The 19,405-nt window shown below is 36.4% G+C and overlaps 1 protein-coding gene across 17 annotated transcripts in view; it reads right to left on the bottom strand.

Moving 5' to 3' along the window:
• CDC42BPA (CDC42 binding protein kinase alpha) overlaps positions 1 to 19,405 on the bottom strand; it is a 190,441-nt gene that overhangs the window by 34,450 nt on the left and 136,586 nt on the right. For 8 of the 17 annotated variants that reach the window (XM_030035147.2, XM_030035155.2, XM_030035156.2 and 5 more), the window contains 7 exons: positions 13,766 to 13,871; positions 13,002 to 13,150; positions 11,692 to 11,783; positions 8,929 to 9,005; positions 7,702 to 7,749; positions 3,821 to 3,859; positions 581 to 700 (listed from right to left, as the gene is read on the bottom strand). In XM_030035147.2, the coding sequence (XP_029891007.1) occupies positions 581 to 700; positions 3,821 to 3,859; positions 7,702 to 7,749; positions 8,929 to 9,005; positions 11,692 to 11,783; positions 13,002 to 13,150; positions 13,766 to 13,871 (631 nt within the window). The remainder of the gene's footprint in view (positions 1 to 580; positions 701 to 3,820; positions 3,860 to 7,701; positions 7,750 to 8,928; positions 9,006 to 11,691; positions 11,784 to 13,001; positions 13,151 to 13,765; positions 13,872 to 19,405) is intronic. The other 9 variants (XM_030035146.2, XM_030035153.2, XM_030035149.2 and 6 more) reach the window with 6 other exon arrangements.

Here is a 19,405-nt window from a genome sequence, read left to right as displayed (position 1 = left end):
ATGAAACCAAACTGATTAACATAGGAAAGGACTCAGAAAACCAAATCATTTCTCAGCAAAATGATGTGTAAGATTAATGTCCTAAATCTCAAAAATAACTTCATATTATCTTGAAAATTTGACTGAATCTTTTCTAACGTAAAATAATCAGAGAGTTAATTTTTTTAACAGGGAAAGGGGATACATTGTTATAGTTGCAGAGCCTGGCTAATATTTCGTATTGACAAAACTTTCAGCAGGACTCCAAAGTGTGCTCTTATAAACTACAGTATAACATTAACTTTGTGCCAACATTTCTTAAATATTCATGACTGACGATATGTTATGAAGAGAGACTGTATCTAATAATTGATTCAACATAGTTCCCATCCCTAATCAATTAACCATATGTGAAAGGAAATGCAACATTCCCCAAAATACAGTTCAGCCTTAGTGCAGAAGGCTGTTACAAGGTCCCAAATAGTCTTGCTGCAGAGGAGTGAGCTTCATTCTAAACAAAAGGACTTACAATAGCAATTTTTATATGAGTGAAGCCGTTACTCCTAAAAAAAAAGACAAAAATTTGTCAACACTGAAGTACCTCAATTGGTTCGATCTCACTAGCTGTAGAAGGAGACCTTGATCTTGAATGGAGGTGAGACTTGCTATCTTCATCCCGTGATGGAGTATTAGACAATGTAAAATTCTCAACTGAATCAATCTAGGAGAACAATTCAAGAGAAAAAAAAAACAAAAAACAACCAAAAAAATAAATCAAAGACATCACTAAAAAAGAATTCTCAACTCTTACCAAAATAAGATATGGGAGCAGTAGAATTCCTAAGAGAACTAAGTGGATAAAAATTTGGTTTCAAGCAACTTCCTAATTAAACTACAAAAATGCAATGAAAATTATTGAATATGAACACGCCAAGGCTTCTGCTGAAAGGTGAGCACATGCATAAGAAAGAGCTGCTAGTTCAGGGGCCTGATAAACACTTGAAGAGACTTGTCATTCAGCATTTTTAAAGGGTAAATATTTTCTAAACACTACTGTGTTTTGTCCACTGGTAGTAGAGATTTGTTAGAAGTGAATTCCTATATAGCCCATGTAAATCACTGCAAACATATTTAGGAGAAAATAAGGAGAAAAGGCAGAGCAAACAACATATTTCCTGAGGTTAGTGTTGATTATATTCAGAGAGAATTGAGCAGGTTTTTGTACCCCATTTGAACTACAAAAACATCCTTACCAGGAATACAGTTCCTTCAGGGGAATATTTTCCTAGTCCTTGATATACAATGAAGCTAAGCCCAACACAGAACTACACTGAACAACAAGGCATATAGGTACAACCAGGTATCTTGGATAACAAGTCATCTTTTGTCAGTGCAACTGAAAAATCAAAGAATGCAGGATTCTTCCTTGAAAACAAGACATCTGCACATCAAAGTTTTCTGTGTGAATTTACATTTTTTTAAAACAAATTATAGCAAGATGAGGATGCTTTTCTCCACTAATAATAAAACTAAAAGCTGGAGGCCTACAGAAGGCTCCACTGCATGCCTTGGCTTTTCCCATTGCTAAGGATTTGGCTAGCTTGCACACAAACTAAAATATGCAGCAACGTTTACAGAAAGCATTTGAACATTCCAGTGTTTTTTATCTCATTTGCCATTGACATCATACCAAGAATTCCACAAACTTTACTGCTTTTTGGGAATAAAATATATTGCCAAGCCAATCTTATACATGCATATACAGTCCTGTTCTCCAGAAACTCAGTCATGGTAGCGAACAGGTGCAGTTGCTCTTTTTTCTTTTTCTCTCTCTCTCTTTTTTTTTTTTTTTTTTTAAATAGTAGTGAGTTTAGCTTGATGGCTTCCAGTTTTATCACAGCCTTCAAAAAAAAATTATCTGGTGGAGAATACTCATCAGCTTAATCAACTTCGGCACCTTAAGATGCCTGCAAGTATTTCTGCAATGAAAATGGGAAATTCTCATACTGGGATACACCTGTTTTCTACACATAGATCATGTGTTTCAAGCATGGAGGCCAAAATTAGCAGTAAAGCAAACATTTTATGCTCAGATTTATCAGAAGCAAATAATAATTGGAAGCTTTATCCAGTATTAGAAACATTGATGCCATTAAGTAGTAAATCCCTAGACACATAATATTGTTTCAATTATTTAAAACTTTTTTCTATCCAGTCTAAACATGATAACTTGGAGTCCACTCAAAGACTGTTTAACCTTGAACAATTCTACCTTCCTCTTAAAAGTGTTATTAAAAAATAAGCCCAATGAGTAACTACAGGCAAAATTTTCATAGCAAGAAACAGACGTTCCTCTTCTTTTTGCAAGTTAAACTCAGAGGTCTAATCTATCATTTCATAAATGTTTTCAGATACTCCAAAGGCTTTCCCTTTCAAAGTAGCATCTGCATACCAAAGACTTTCACGGTGTCGCTTAAAAAAATTTAATACAAGCATGATATGAATGATGGAACTTTTCTGGAATGTGCTACAAAGCCTTTGTGGTTGCAGACAACTGCTGAACCAGTAACAAATACATTTTTACTTTACTTACGAACATAAAAAGCCCACAAAACACACAGAACCTGATCTACCATTACAGAATTTGAAGAGAATTTAACCACCACCTTTACTGCAGAAACAGGGCTTTAAAGCAGTATCGCTGCAGTAATCTCCAGGTTCCTTGCTTTAATGAGAAGAACTAAGTACAAAAGCAACCTGACTCAACTATGGCCAAAAGCTTATGTGGACCATATTAACACCATTAAAATTAGTTTTAAACTAATTCATTGGATTATCAAAAGCATATTTCAGCATCTCCTACCAAATTGTAATAGCCTTGTTGTCTTCCACAGCTTAGTTGTCTACACAGTGTCACCTGTGTAGGTCTGAGCCAAAGCTGGCCAGTGTATAAACACACCTTGAGGAGAGGTGAACTTCTGAATTGGAGCCACAGCTGACAAAAACAAGCAGTTACTGTAAGCTTGCCTAAGACACTGAGCGGTGTGCTTTGAACTGCATAGGTAAGGTCATTATTAGAGCTGTTGGGCATTATTGCTTATTTATTGAATATTCAATATAAATGCTTTGTATGCTTTCCTATTCCTATCATCATATGTGTATAAAAGAAACAAAAGTGGCAATATGAGTTTAAAATGGACATTGAATTCGTACCAGGTATGCTGTCTGACAAAGCTTTGATAACACCATGTTTAAAAATCCACCTTGATTTTTGAAACACCATAGAGCTTTCCAGCCTAACAGACTACAGTACATCCAACTCTGTTTTCCTTGTATGAATTTTTGCAGCCCTCCCTGATGCTCCAATTTACTCAGTTCCCCACTTCCCATTTATTTATCTCTGTACTGTGACATTTTCTATCATTTGCTATGACATACCTCCCAAATGCCGAACTTCTACCTTCTATAGGCAATTCCCATAACTCAACACATGCCCTCTGCTAAGGGCAAGGAAACAAACAGGCCCTCATTTGACATTTGCTTATCTTCCCAAGCTGCATCTACCTGATCAGCTTTCACACAGAACTTTCATATTGAAATGAGAAAGTACCCAAAGCATCTTCTCCAGTTACTGTGATATTCTGCTCATAGGATTACCAAACAACACACTCCAAAAGCTTTTAGCCCACAGCTGTAAAACAACAAAAAGCACAGCAGCAGCAGCAAACAGTAGCAGCAGCACAGGACATGCAGTGAGGTAAATACACAATCCATACATTAAACAAAGGCATGTACACAACAGGCAAAAAATAAAGGGCCACAGAGTAAGACAGCCTCTTACACGTCTGCCTTTGTTAGCTGGAATACAGGAAGGAGAGCGCTTTAACAAAGAAAGGAGGAGAAAATGTTACAAAACCAAACAGTGACACATGTATCAGCTCAGAATTCGTCACTATATCTCCAGAGGCAGTGTTTAGACACACAAAAACATGTTGATTTTTACAAGTATTTTGAAAACAAGATATTCTGGGGGAACAAGAGGGAAGAAACATTTTTTTAAAAAAAAGGAACAATTATTTTAAAGTCTGTAGTTTTACACTGGACAATAGCAGTGAAACTGCAGACTACGTTACACTAATACTTTGCAGTTAGCATCTCTGTACTTTGAATAAGATTAATAAATCAATCTCTTGGAGGTGCAATATGTCCAATTTAAAGTATTGTTAAGAACCAGAATTATTCTAAACTTAATTATGAACGTGCAGGTAGAGTCAGGGCACTCACCACACACTACTATGGCTTATTCTGTTTAATAATGAGAATTCAGAACATGATTTATTCTGTGGTTATTTACAAAGTTCAAATTTCTTTAGTCTAACCAAAGCCCATGGGCACTGCATGTGAGGACAGATTGCAGGAGGATTTAAGAAAGCTATTTTTAATTTGTAATGTGTTGACAACTGGGGAAAAATAGTATTTTCTAGCAAGTGGGAAAAATAATTTTGTCAAGGGAAAATGGGATTCCATTTTATTGTTATTAAATAATTACAAGTTCATCTTTAAATAAAACAAATTGATTGCTTCCAGTAGCTAGTGAGATACACAAAGATCCACCTAGCTAAAAAACAAAACCTGACACTTCCATTATCAGACACTTCTAGTGAACACAGGAGACTTAACACCTAGACGACGTTACTGAGAGACAGCCTGCAACACACAGGAGAAACAGCAGCAAAGACTTAGAAATTAGTATATTAGAGTCACTAGGGGTGACTTCCCTCCCCACCAAAATCAGAGACCAGGGACAGCAAAACCCATTCCTACTGCCCTTTGCATCCTCCCATGTGCACAGGAGATACAAGGATTGTTTCTGAACACGTGGGCTTTTGCAGCTATGAGGATCTAGGCACCAGTTCTGCCAACCTGACCAAGTATCTCTTCAAGGAGGTACAGCTGGAACCAACAGTGGTTGCTACTCATCTGAATAGTGAGCTACCACTTTTCTTGCTCAGCATCTCCAGGCTACTGAGGCAGCAGGACATCTATTTTTGCTTCTCTCCAGTAGAAATTGCAAAACTACTGTTTTCCTCATTGAAAAAATTAGAATTAACTCCAGTCATTCACAGAGTGCTATAAACAATTATGTCATTTGGATGGCAGATACACAAGACACACCCACCCTAGTAAACTCCAAATGTAATCAGTGGGCCAAACTCAGTGCTGCTTACACATCCGTATGTTAAATAGACTTCAGAGATCTTGCAGAGTGCTATGTAACTGCAACTGTGTGTTATGTTACACTCTCTCTGTCATTTCTTAATGAAGCACAGAGGTTGAAGAAAAAATATGGGCCATTAGTAATGTTTACTTTGGGTTCTTCATTACAGGAGAGGCTTTCCTGAAACCCATGTAATATTGCAGCACTGCATGAGTCTGACCTGAGGACTTCTAATTCTTCTTGGTCTTAACATAAAGAACCCACACACTTCTCTGGTTTGACTGAGCACAGATCAATTCCTCTTGAGATGCTGCAAGAACCACTGCCCTTCAAGGTAACTACTGTCAAAAAGAGACATTGGAAAGGGAATGGAGGAATGGGGCGGGGAGGGGATTTTTAATACCTTTATTTTCATTTAAGTCAGCCTAATACATTGATATTGAACCAACTCAAGGAGCTCAAGCATAAATAACCATTCATTTTGATAATTCAGAAGCTATATATTATGAATCTCTCTATGAATGAATCAAGTAATTGTCCAATAAATGAAAGATGCAGAACTGACCTTAAGCACAACTTAATTATACCACCTTTCACCTACTAACGCAGAGATCAGTTTCATTTCTCTTTCTAATAAAGACAGGTAGCTCAACAAGTCTTGTATTTCTCCACAGGGTACTCTTCCTATCTTTGAACAGTCAACTCTCTTTTGCAGTTTTGCCAGATGAGAAAGAATTCTGCCCCAGTGTTAGACATGTTTAGTTCCTGGCCAGCCCAGTCCAGAAAGGTACTCTTGCCCAATGCAACTGAGAAAAAAACACTCCTGTTGGACTCAGATTGAAGATGTAACAGGGGAAGTTTGATTCTCCATGTCGTAAGTCATCCACATGCAACAATATACACATTAATACCTCCAGTTTTACCTAAGACTAAAAGATGGGTACCTGAAAAGATTTGATCTGGGTGGACCAAACAAGGAGAATGTCTTAAAGGTTGCATGCCAACAGTTGAAAATTATTCCCTTGCAAAGATTTTTAAAAAAATATGTGATTTTATGAAAAAAATATGCTGCCTTCTTTAAAAAAAAACTAAACCAACAATAAATACAGAATAAAGTACTGATGTCCTTCAAAACTAACTAGATAGCAACCAGGAAAACTTTCTTCTCCTAAGTTTCCCCTTGCAAATTAGTACACCATCAGCTACTCTGCCACATAGGTACTTTATTTCTCTTTTAACAGGTTTTAGGAGACAGTATTAGATACTTTTAAAGGTAACTTTCTGTGAAAGAACCTGCTGATACAAACTAAGCGTTCCTAATACTCAGGCAACAGGGAGAACACTTCTTTAATCCAGATGAAGGATATAAATATTACTAGTTTATTATAGATTTAACATGACAGGAAACTGTACTCTCATTCTTTTCATGTAAGAAAATTCCAACAATATCAGCAAGCCGAAGTTTTCTATATGCTATATAAAAACGCAGGCAAATGCCTTCTACTACGGTACCACAGATGTACCCTCACATTTTGTCTAAGGTATATACCTGATTTACAGAAAAAAAGGCATCTAGAATAAGAGTATTCCTTCAGAGTTTGTGAAAAGAAATGCAATCAGTACAACAGGCCCATACACTATACCCTCTTTGACACACCCTTCACAGCAGAGATTTCTAGAATAAAATTAATCACAACACATTCTAATGCAAATAGGATTATACTATTTTAAATATATATGTATAAATATGTGTATACACATACATTCAAGCACACACAGATGTACACACACAATATACCTACAGAGTTGTAATGGATGGTTCTCTACCATAGATGCATAGTATATACTTTGATTTTAAAAAGCTTATTTATTTTTTACTTTTATGTGCCTACTACTTCAGTCTGGAAGAAATATAATGCAGTCAATTTTCAGCTTTTAACTCAATTCCCTTAGTATGCAATTAACTAGGGTAAATATTTAAACACTGTCCCCTGACAGAAAACTAGCATCTCAAATGGCAATAAAAGTAGTAAGTTCACTTCAGTTATAAGAAAATTACTTCTTACTTCTAAAAAAGCGACAATATTTTATTTGAGCAAACAGAAATTAACTGTGTGCAGTGAAAACATTTTCACTGAAGTGATCAGAAAACTTGGAAACAACTAATGATAACATAATAATATGAAGCACTAGAACTAAATGAAATAGATGTGCCAGTGATTTTGGAACCATTTTCCACAGGTAGATAAGGCCCAGAAGCAGCTTATCCCATTAGAAAAACTGTTTGCAATTAAGAATTCTTCACCTGCACCTAAAGAAAAACATTTACTTTAAAATTGAACATCTATCTATATAAATAGGTGTAAGTATGCTACTACAGAAATATTGTGTTCTCCACTGCACTTGCAGATTTTTTAAGTTGACCGCATTAATGTTTGAATATTCCAAATCAATCAACTGATCTGTTATTGAGGGATTTACTGGTTTGAAAGTCAAAGACTTACGTCATCCATAAAATCAATCAATGAGGATGAAGAGGAGGAAAAGGAATCCTATTTTAATGAAAACAGCAGTAAAAAAAGAGAGAGAGAGAGAGAGAGAGAGAGAGATGGATGAAGAAAACTGTTCAGTATAAATAAAAGTGCAAAATAAAGAACTGTAAATAACTAGTGCCAGTAATAGTTACCTCAGTAAGTTTTCATTAATTGCCTTTCATTGACAATTAATCAATAAACTACCTGTATAAAACCCAATGTTTTTCCAGCATTCAGTCAATAAAAAAATATTCCTACACTCCAACAGGATTTTTATATTGAAAGTAACTCATAAGATAAATAATTAAAAAGCAAATTAAAAAATGGTATTAATTGTGAGGACTTCAAGAGAGAAGAATGAATTAATGAATACACAATGAAAAGGAAGTAAATTTTGGAACATCAATAACATCAGGGATTATACTCTTTCACAGCTAAACGTGATGACCTTCTACACCCATCAGGAGAAAAACAGGGGCAAATTTTAGACCAGTATATAACTGTAAAGGTGGTGCCTTGTCCCCTCTGAATTCAGTTTGACCAATATTTCACCCCAGATACTCTTTTAAAAGAAAAATGATGCATTGCTTCCTGTTGATTAAAAACAGAAGATATGAAATGTATAGTATCATTCATTTTTTCTTCTTCCAGGTTTTCTACCTGAACTGGTTTTTTGTCTAAAAGTGACAAGGAATTAAACAGATTTATTTTTCAAGTATATAGCATCTGTGGAGAGGAGATGAATAGGAATTATCTGGATTTTACAGATCTGTGTAAAACGAACAGAAGATGAAAACAACCTAATAAATATACAGTACCAATGACTTCATGGAATACATTCAAGGATTATTTATGGATTTTCTTTCATTTTTACCAAACCAGTATCCACGTTACTGAGCATTTTTCTGAACACAAAGAAAGGCCATTTGAACAACTACACTTTTCAAGTTCACTACAAAATCAGGAAAATTTCTGCATTCAAGGTTTGAGAGATAATTCACTATGATTACTCGTGTACAAGAGAAGACAGTCAGCACTGTAAACAACAAACAATTCTCACATATTGTTATACACAAATATAAATGGGGCATTATGATTAAAATACAGTAGCAAACGCTCAGCAAATATGGATATAACCTGCACATAACAGCAGTAGTTCCACCTACTAACGGAGAATTAGAATTGCTGTACACTTACTTCAAATTGATCCAGAGCAGAGGTAGGCGCATTCAAAAAGGCCAAGAAAGAATTCTGTGAGTCTTGGTGCTTTACACCTAGAAAACAGCAGCAGGTTTTTAAGCTACAGAAAAATGATCTTGTCATGGAGGACCTTTGCCTTGCTGAATCACGGTTTGAGTAGCCACCTGAACCACCTACATTTTTTTAAATGAGTTGTCACATTTGGTCTGTTTTCCAAGGTACAAGACTTTTTTAATAGACCCACTAAGCAAGCAGCGTATGTTTAATTAACCTTTCCCAAGCTAGGACGTATGGTGTGAATTCAACATGAAAACATACTGTATGTACATGTCTATTATGCAGAAGGCACAGGTTTCTAAGGTGTTTATGTCCATTTGCAACATGCACTGCATGACATACGGGCATACACACTAAGGCAGCAGGTGTCATCCCTACTCTAGTCACACACTGGACAGCCTACCGTGACAAGACAGTTTTAGCTAACACTGAGGTTCCACAAAAATGTACAGAACAGGCTGTTTGAGGAACACACCGCATTTCCAAATAGTACGAGTTCCTTGACCCATGCTCTATGCCTGTCTCTGTCACCTCTCACTTTTGAATGTCCAGGAGTAATGCAATCCTGGGTAAAGCTTCAAATGTTTCTGTCACACTGCATCATTTACACGGTTTTCAGCCAGTAAGCAGAGCAGGAATGCTGCATCCTCTGGAGCTCCAGAGGCTGGCACATCTGGACTGTTACTTTAACTTGCTTCAATTGCTATATTCTTTTTTTCTTCTTCTTTTCTTTGGGGAATAATTCGAGTCGCTGTGTGGGTGTTTATAAATCACAGATGTATAGAAACTCTAGCTTCTTGAGCACTACAAATATATTATATAGACGTACTTATTATGATCAAAGCCTGCAGGACTGTGTGCATCTTGAAAGACTGACGCTATCAAAGGTCACTTATTTCTTTTAAGAAACTTCAGTGACTTGCTCTAACTGCTCGTATCACCCTGTTTGGTCTAAATATAACCCACAGTGAACAAAGAAGTTACAAAGAACCCTTTTGTTTTTAAAATAGAAATACACTGAAACCCCAGTAAAAGACTAAAAACAATTCTCAAATTACCTGCTACTTTACAGAATCATTTTTAGTAATCTTTTTCCCCACCCTCCTCATTTTCTGGAACACATTTATAGAGCAAAGGATTCAAGTGCTAATCTAAGTAATCCCTTCCTAGAAATCAATTTCCACGCACAGGAAGTTACGCTACCACTGTACATTGACTACATTTGAATCCTCTATACAGTTCATGATTCAAACATCAATAAATTTCTTCTTATAAGAGAAAACCAAGTCCAAAGATAATAAGGATTTTGGATTAAGGTGTATTTCTATCAAAATATTTGAATAGCTGCAGTAGAATCTTATTAATTTACTTCTGGCAAAAAGCATAATAACTAAATTTTCCTTGAAAAGTACTTCTTGTTGTTGTTAAAGAAAAGAGTAAATGTTTATCTCCATTTTCACAAAAAATAAGGCTTTAAACACTGGAGAAAATACAAGGTAAAATATTAATTATAATTTCTTAACAGACCGTTTAACACGAAGCAAGACTTCAGAAGCTGAGTAAGCATGCAAAATATTTAAGACAGTTCAAGAATCTATAAATGAAAGCTAAACGTGACAACGCATTAATTCTCTCCAGTGAGGTGCTATCAAGAGTTCCTCTCCAAGCACTTGGAAGAAGCATAATCCTGGTATCAGTGCTAAGCATCAAGATGAACAAGTATAAATTCCCTAAGTCTTATTTGCTAATCAGCAAGAGTAATTTTTTAATGTTCTGTATAGGTTTATATTATTTTTACCAGTCAACCAGCACCTGGAGGTCTATATATAGGAGATGAATGTTAACTGCAATACATTACTGATTGACGTGCCGTTAGGTTGCAAAGGCTGAACAATATTTGACATCCCTACACAGCCATTGTTGCCAGTGTTTTGAAACTCTGGAGTTCAGTTACCTACAGAAAATTAGGTAATTCCATTTGGTCTGAAGAATCACTTCTTCCCATGTGACTCATAAGATAGAAATATTAGAGCTACTACAGGAACTGCAAAGAACCAGCCAAATCATAAATCACCTCTCAATGAAATTTTTTTTCATTTCAGAATTACCAAAAAGTCTCTTCACCCAGCAACAATGCGAAATACCGTTAGACAGAAATCCCAGAACATGCTCTTAATACCACAGCAAAGCAAACATGACCACACCGCTTACTACGTGGTTACAAAACCAATCAACAAAGTCATTCCAGAAACAAATGAATGCTACGAATGTCTCTGCAGTTGTTTATTCTCTGTGTAGGCAGGGCTAAAACATTCATAGAAGAACACTATGATCAGTATTGAAGTCTAAATACCTTCACCCATCATAAAGGGTAAAAAAAATTATAAATATATCTATACTTCTAACAGTTCTCTGGCAGTAAATTATCATACACATGCCAAATAAAAATAATGCAGTTCCAACTCTAATAATACCTTACTGGTTCAAGTATATCAACAAAACTGAAGCATATTACAAGTATGTATTAGAAGTGCAAATGCAGCTGCTGTGGGTACATCTTAACATGCAATTGCTGTGCTCACATTTTGTATGCCAAAGTCTGGTGGTATCGGTATCATATTTTAGTTGCAAGGTGACACTTAATTGATAAGATGTACCCACCAATGTGAAACATGTTATTTACTTGGGTATCAGTTGCCATACCCTTTTCTGATCTAAGCTCTTCTGTCTCCTTTTTCAGCCTTTCAATATCTGTCAACAGTTCCATGTTCTTCTTCTCAGATTCTTGCAATTTACTTCAAAAGAATAAAAACAAAAAAAACCTATGTAAGTATTGAGAACCCATGAGACAAGTCACATTTTTCTGTCCATCTTTGCATTCTATTTAAAAATTAATGCCCAGCAAGCTTCATGATGTCATCAAATGCCAGAATGAATTAAAAAATCTATTGGGACCTGTTTAGTATGGTATCTTAAAAAAAAACCAGAACAAGCAATTAACTGCCCCTGTTTACCCATTAAATAGGCTCATGTTCCTAATTTATGAGTAATTGTGAGAGCTTGTATCCTATGAATGAGGAAAAAAAAGACCACATGTATTTTTATGCCTAAAAATTGGTGGTTTTTTTATTTGTTAATTCACAGTGTCTGTGATACTAATAGATTATGTTGAACTCTGTTACTTTACAGTTAGTTGTTTCAGTGCTTTCTGATTCACAGCTGATAGGTAACACTACTATGCTTTTCTATCACACTTCTCATCCTTGCCTATCAAAGCAAACAGTGGTTCTCCTGCTCTTAGAGGATCTACAATGCTGCCTATCATCATGTTACATGGCCTGAAAAATATCTAAGTCAGGTGGACAAGGTATTCCCACTTTACAGATAACATACTTGAATCTCAGCTCTGTCCAACCGCTTTCCTAAAGCTGCAAAACAAGTCAGTGCTCTGAGCTAGACTGAAGCTGGAGACCTAGAAATGGAATGTCTTCCTACTAATCCCCACTTCAGGCATTCACCCAACTCAGAATAAATTCTGGGGAGGTGAGAGGGGGTGGGGAAGGGAAGGGAGATAGAGGTCTGAGGAAGGAATAAAAGAATTCATAATCTTCCATAACTGCATCTTACTACTGTGCAAATCAGTATGCAATAATCGATTTTCATCAGCTAACCCAATGCAGCTATCAATAGAATGGAAGAGAATATGTTCTAAGACACAAAACCAAACTCTGCTTGCATTTAAACTTGTTATCACAACTAGGAGAGATTATATTATTAAAGAGAAAGTGTCTTCTCTGAAAGTCTTCAAGATGTCAAATTTCCCAGTAAGTGTTCAGCTGCTTACACAATGAAGAGAGATGTGGTCTTTTTTTTTTTTTTTTCACATTTGGATATAAGAAATTGGCATATAATTCATTATTAAATTTTGACAGATAAGATCGTTAAAATCATGATTCGATGACACTCCCTGGGAGGTATCAAAGTAAATTTCCATCAGAACAATTCGGTCTTACCACTCCGTAGAGATACAGGAAGCTTTGACTTTATTCAACTCATCTTGAATGGCCTGTTTGGCTCGGATTTCAGCATCAAGAGCAGACTGTAGTTCCAACCTTGCAGACATATCCAGTTTTGCAAAGCGGCGCATCTTCCAGGGCATGTCCTAGTAAAGAATAAAAGAAGAGAGAAGAAAAAGTAAGAGGAAAGAAAGCTGAAAATGCAGAATGTAACTAACTTCAACAATTATGTTTCTCAGTCTATTATGTTCTTAACATAAGAGTTCATTAATTCCAAAGTAATCTAAAACTAAAAAATTGAGTAGTGTTATTATTATTATTATTGAACTTAAGTACTAAACAGGCAAGATGAGTGTCTTATGTTGTCATGATCTCAAAAGCAAAGAGATTTTGTGAATTCTAGTTTTGATGTGCCTCAATTCAAATGACAGCTACGAAGGACATTCACATTTCACAGGTGAAAGACTTTAAGGCTTTCATAACCCAAAGTACAGATTTCCTTCAACAAATTCATATATGATTATAAAATAGCTACTTGAACAATATTATAGATAAAATCATATTATGAAGATATTGGTGTTTAATTAATTGATAAACAATAAACAATACATTTACTATTCAGTTATTCAGAAGGGAAGCTCTAGGAAAGTTTAACTTCTGACTAACACAGACTCTACAGACAGGTTATTACTGCAGCTGAAACAATCCAATTAGTGGTTTTGCAAACAAAAAAAATCTGACATATGGAAGTAGAGTCTTACTGTAGCTCTTGCACCCAAACTGGAGTTCCTCAGGGCCTCTAGTTCTTCTGTCATTTTAGAGGCCAAGGCTTGAAGATAACCTCGAGCATCTTTTTCATCACTTACCCTAAACAATTACATAATAAAAAAAAGGTGTTTTAACCAAAGAATCTAAAGAAAAGAAAACAAAAGTCCCTTCAACAAAACAGCAACCAGAAACAGAAAAAAGCATAATACAAAACAAAAATCATGAAACGTAAGGGAACAAAAAAACCCCCACAGAACTAAGCCTTTGCTGCTCTGCAGAGTTCCATTAAACAATATGCACCACTAAGACAAGGAATAAAGACTGAAGAACTACGTATCTAGCAGTCCGTGTCCAGAGAAGGGCAACCAAGTTGGTGAGGGGCCTGGAGCACAAGTCTTACGAGGAGTGGCTGAGGGAACTGGGGTTGTTCAGCCTGGAGAAAAGGAGGCTGAGGAGAGACCTTATCACTCTCTACAACTACCTGAAAAGAGGTTGTAGTGAGGTGGGTGCTGGTCTCTTCTGTCAGGTGGCTGGAGATAGGACGAGAGGAAATGGCCTCAAATTGCAGCAGGGGAGGTTTAGGTTGGATATTAGGAAAAATTTCTTCACTGACAGCATTGTCAGGCATTGGAACAGGCTGCCCAGGGAAGTGGTTGAGTCACCATCCCTGGAGGTATTCAAAAAGCGTGTAGAAAAGGCACTTCAGGACATGGTTTAGTGGGCATGGTTGATGGTTGGACTTGATGATCTTAAAGGTCTTTTCCAACCTAAATGATTCTATGATTCTAAGTAAGTAATACATGTCTCAGTATAAACGTCAGCTACCTGAAATTGAGACTTTGAGAAAGAAACCTTTCAAGATCCAATCTATTTTTAGGGAGTAAATTAAGACAAAATTTGTAACCAATAATTAACAATTCAACTATCCACATAACATTGGAACTAGTGGTTGACTTTACTCTTATCAATTGACCATGAGAAATAGTAGTTAAACAGTGATGTTATTTCATGAAATGCTAATTAAATAGGCAGAGTCTAATTCTAATGTTATTAAACGGCATAAGCCAGAAGAGGCGCTCTCATCCCCCGAGCTTGCTTCCTATCAAGACATGTATTCTGGGTGTAAAGACATCAAGGAGGAGACATGTCTGTTTTTCAGATTCTTTGATCATCAGTTACAAAGAAAAAAACAAACTTCTGTGATTAATTACAGCAGAAGGTTCGTTCTTCATTTGCCTCAGGTATTAACATAGAAAAGAAAGTTGCTGAAAAAATTACCTCACTGAAACTAAGTAGCTTATGAAAAACCTAAACCAAACACCCCCCCCCCCCCCCAACACCCTCCCTACGCACACACACAGTTCCTTTCACCTTACAGGCCTGGCTCTGAACATACTCATCTTGCCCACAGAAGAACAAACTCAGTTCTGCAACAACAGGGCATACCCAAGTCTCTGAGCTGGTCTCAGAGACCAGCAGTCTAATACCACAGCTTGATCACAGTTAGGTCTATCAACACTGACCACAGAAATGTTTAGGATGTGCTATAAGTAATGAACCTCATATAGCTTTAAATAACTTACAGGGAAGTGGGAAAATAGTTTTTCTATTTTGTGGAAATTAACTTATCCTTGCTTCCTGATCTTTCCTTAGTAACTGTAATCCTGAGTATGTTGGACTGGAGATGAGAGTTCTCCAGATGGTTCATCTTGTCTCACAGTGACCTTTCTGCAGAAAGTGATTCCCCCTCCATGCCTATAAAGCAATATAAGTTTCTCTGGTTGATACTATGGGGTTCATACACACAGTAATTATGAAAATGCTGCTACTTGTAAGTTTACCATTAATTAATAATGTAATGTTTCAACAAAGATTTATAGATAGTCACCAGGAGGCAAGAAAGACAGAGAGCACATACTCTGAACTGCCACGGGCAAGGGAGGAACAGAAGAGCTTTCCCACAGTGGCCTTAGGGCAAGATGACAATGTGAAAGCTATGGGCTAAATGTCTACAGGTTACAGTAACTTCTGGCTGTGCAGTTTAAGATTTATATATGAAAGACTGCTTTAATACAGAGGGGGCTAATGCAAAAATAGTGACAATTTACCATAAAACTCACACCCAACATGAAAACATCATGCTTTGGGCTTTATCTTCTCTGTCTCCTGCTTACAATTTAGTTCAAGAGGTGAGGAGGAGCCTAGGAAAAAACCACATCCTGACTTTATTAAAGTCAGAGAGAGTTTTGATATTAATGAGTTACTATTTTTCCCAAGGTATACTAGAACTCAATGGAAGCAGCATACCAACTTTTTTTTCCTGTAACATTCTGGATGACATATTTTGACCACCAGATACAGATAACCTTGGCCTATACAAACCACTTAGGGTACAAGAGTGGGCAAAAGATGTGAGAAGTAGCATAAGATGCCTTTTTTTTGGGGGGGGTGCATAATTAAATATATAGTAAAAAGAAAAGAGTGTAAGCAGGAATAAAAAGAATGTGAGGTTCTCAAGGTGAGAAGGTAAGTTCTCCTGATGTACAAGGAAGGAAAACAGATTTAGGAATCAGCATTTGAGCTTCTCTATTTTTAATGACATGTAAAATCTTTGCAGAAAAAAAAGGGACAATGTCAGATCAAAAATAAAATTGAATTGGGCCATATTTTTGAAACTTTTCTAATTAAATATGAAAAACTTTCCATGCCCAATTTCTTTGTCAGTTTTTATCATGCCATATAGATCCTTCCTTATGGAAGGTGAGAAAACACTTCAGTTATTTGGTTTATGATGCACAGAACCTTCAGGTTCTAAATGCTGAAAAGCTGCACATGTAAAATCCTCAGAGAGGTGTTCCACAGAACATGTAGAAATCTAGAAAATGAAAATAAACATATAAAGTCAATTTTTGCAAAAACCTATACTGAGTTCAAGGAAACTCCTCAGACTCTTAAAGACAGTAAATAAAAGCAGTACAATTTGGAGCTGAGCTACAGTTTTGTTGCCCACTAGATGGCAACATTCTCTCGATAATGAGATACATTGATTAAACATTATGTGCCCCCAGGAGCTCTTGGGAGTTTTTTGATTTGCTGTTTTGCTGGTTTGGGTTGGGTTTTTTTTTTTTTGTTTGATTGGCTCTTTAAAAAAAAGAGCAAGAAAGGTAAACTTACTCTTACTAATGTTTCTCTCCTTGCTCCCCTTCTTACAGAGAGCCCTAACAAGCACAGCAAAAGACCTGAGTAAGAAAAGTTCTTCAGGTCCCACCCAGAGTCAATTCTTTCATCTCTGAAAATTTAGATTGGATTAACCGTTCTGTTTTCACATATAACGTAAGTGCCCTTGTAAACTTAGCTTGTTAACTATAAAGAGCCTAGAACAGCAATATAGTACAAATTCCTGTAAAATTAAATTTAACTTTTTGGTTGGAGCCAACATCACAACCACCTTCAAATAACCATTGACTGCTAGTATGCTATTTGTCAGGCTGCTCTGAAGGTCAGACTCTCTGGGTCTCTCTCTCCGGGATACTTTACAAAACAAAATGGACCCAGAGGACTAGAGATTTTTGCTGAACAGGAGGGGTCTTAGAGCCCTGGGGTCATATGCCAAGCTGCATCTTCCTGATTTAAAAACCCCAAGGAAGTCTGAGAGCCATGACTCCCAATTCTCCTGTAGTTTCTCAATGCTTTTAAGTTTCTGTCTTTGTATCACTCTGCTCAAAGCCTACAACTTAATTTTTTCTTTTTCCTCTGCCTTCTCCAACAAAATTTGGTTTTTTAGAACTACTTCTCTAAAAATTTTCAACACTTCACTCTGCTCCCAAACCCTCAAACTTCCCCCGTCCTCCAGAATTTCTATTTTATAATTAACTTCTGATTATTCTTACCTTAAACACAAAGCATCTCAGAATTTTTCATGTTTTGAGTTTCTTACGGTTGAATTTGCCCATAATTTTTGCTAAACCTTTTCCACAATTCACATGTGCTTTCTTCTGAGAGCAACCAGATTAAAAAAACCAAACAAAAAAAACCCCAAAACCAAAAAACCCCAAAAACTTTGGGGCTTTTTTATGTTTGATTTAATGCAGAAGTGTTTGGGGGGGTTGTTTTGTTTGTTTGCTTGGGGGTTTTTTGTTGATTTTTTTCTTCTGGTAGACAGCAGTCACAGCTTCTGGCCAGCTGAATCCAAGCCTGACATCCACTCTATAGGTAAATCAGGTAGGATTTAGCTCATCCATATAAACATATCAACAATACAGAATTCTTCATTTGAACTAGTTGCCTAGGCTTCCTTTTCAATCAGTGGGGAGAAAAAGACGCTTCTACAATACTAGTCATGGGATTTATTTTAGTTGTCTACCTTAGGACTTCTAGAACTAGGTTACATGAATCCCTCACAGAGAGACTAATTAGTTAAGATTCTTGACAAGTACTCTGGGAATCACTACCAAGACTTCCATCAACCTCCCTTCTGCAACAGAACAGAAATACGGTACCATGGCTATTTAAAAGATTCCTTTTTAAAGTGACTGCATTAACCTCCAATGCAATGAATCTCTTTCCCATCTCACTTAGGAAAATTTATAGCTGACTATAAAAGCCTCAGTATTTACTCTTGTCAAGGCACGATGAGTGATTTGGCTAATACAAACTTGTCAATATAATAGCCCCATTAAGGCCGAAGGATCCGTGAGGGTCTATTACTACCACATTAGAAATTGAAATGAAAGTTTGATGCAAGTGTTTATATTAAAATTTTGGCTATATTTATGGCACCTTGGGATAATAACAGCAAAAATAAAAAGACTTTTGTACATTTGCCCTAAAAAGATGCAAGAGAGCACAATAAGAAAGCAGGGAAAGGCTAAAGGGAACATGATAGGCCATCAAAATTACTCGCAAATTATTTGGAAGGGCCCAAGGAGTTGTGAAGAAAGTGACAATCTTAACCACCTAAAATATGGATTCGAATAGTGGGGCAGATTTCCTGAGAGAGGTATCTATTAGATGGAAAGCACTCAAAGGAAGTAAGGGACTCCTTGGGCTTGTGTTACTTAGAACAGGGCTAGAACAAATCCCTTGAACTACCATAGGCAGCTGAGCAAACTGTTTACAAAACCAGTAATTAATTCCATCTACTGCCTCATATCCTCATATATGGGCAAAACCCATTTTTAAGAAGTGGAAAGTATGCACCCAAAATATGTATTTTAAAGTAATATTATGTGAAAAATCTGTGTAGTTTTGAAGAGGGAGCCTACAAGCTCTACCCTACTTTGTTAGCTCCAAGGGATTCTGTTGTCACACTGAAGAGGTGGACAGGTATGGATTGAAATTGCACATTCTTCTGAGAAAAACATAGGCTTGTGACTGATTAAATAAGACTAGTTTTCTTGAAAATTATTTTTTTCTTTTAAAATGTTTATCATTATTATAGATGTTTAGATAGTTCATATAGCACCCCATGTTCCACAGCAAAATATCACCAGAGAAGGACCTAGTTTCAGTATGCAGTACTGAATTCTAAGGACAGCAGATGGACATGATCAGATTATCTGGGTAATGCATGGAAAATCTAAACATAATAATAAAAAAAAAAAAGTGAGCCAAGATAAGGCTTCACATAGCTG

Source organism: Aquila chrysaetos, chromosome 13 (assembly GCF_900496995.4).
Source record: "Aquila chrysaetos chrysaetos chromosome 13, bAquChr1.4, whole genome shotgun sequence".
Lineage (NCBI taxonomy): Eukaryota > Metazoa > Chordata > Aves > Accipitriformes > Accipitridae > Aquila > Aquila chrysaetos.
The sequence above is the reverse complement of the archived record's forward strand: the minus strand, read 5'-3'. Positions and strand labels throughout refer to the sequence as shown.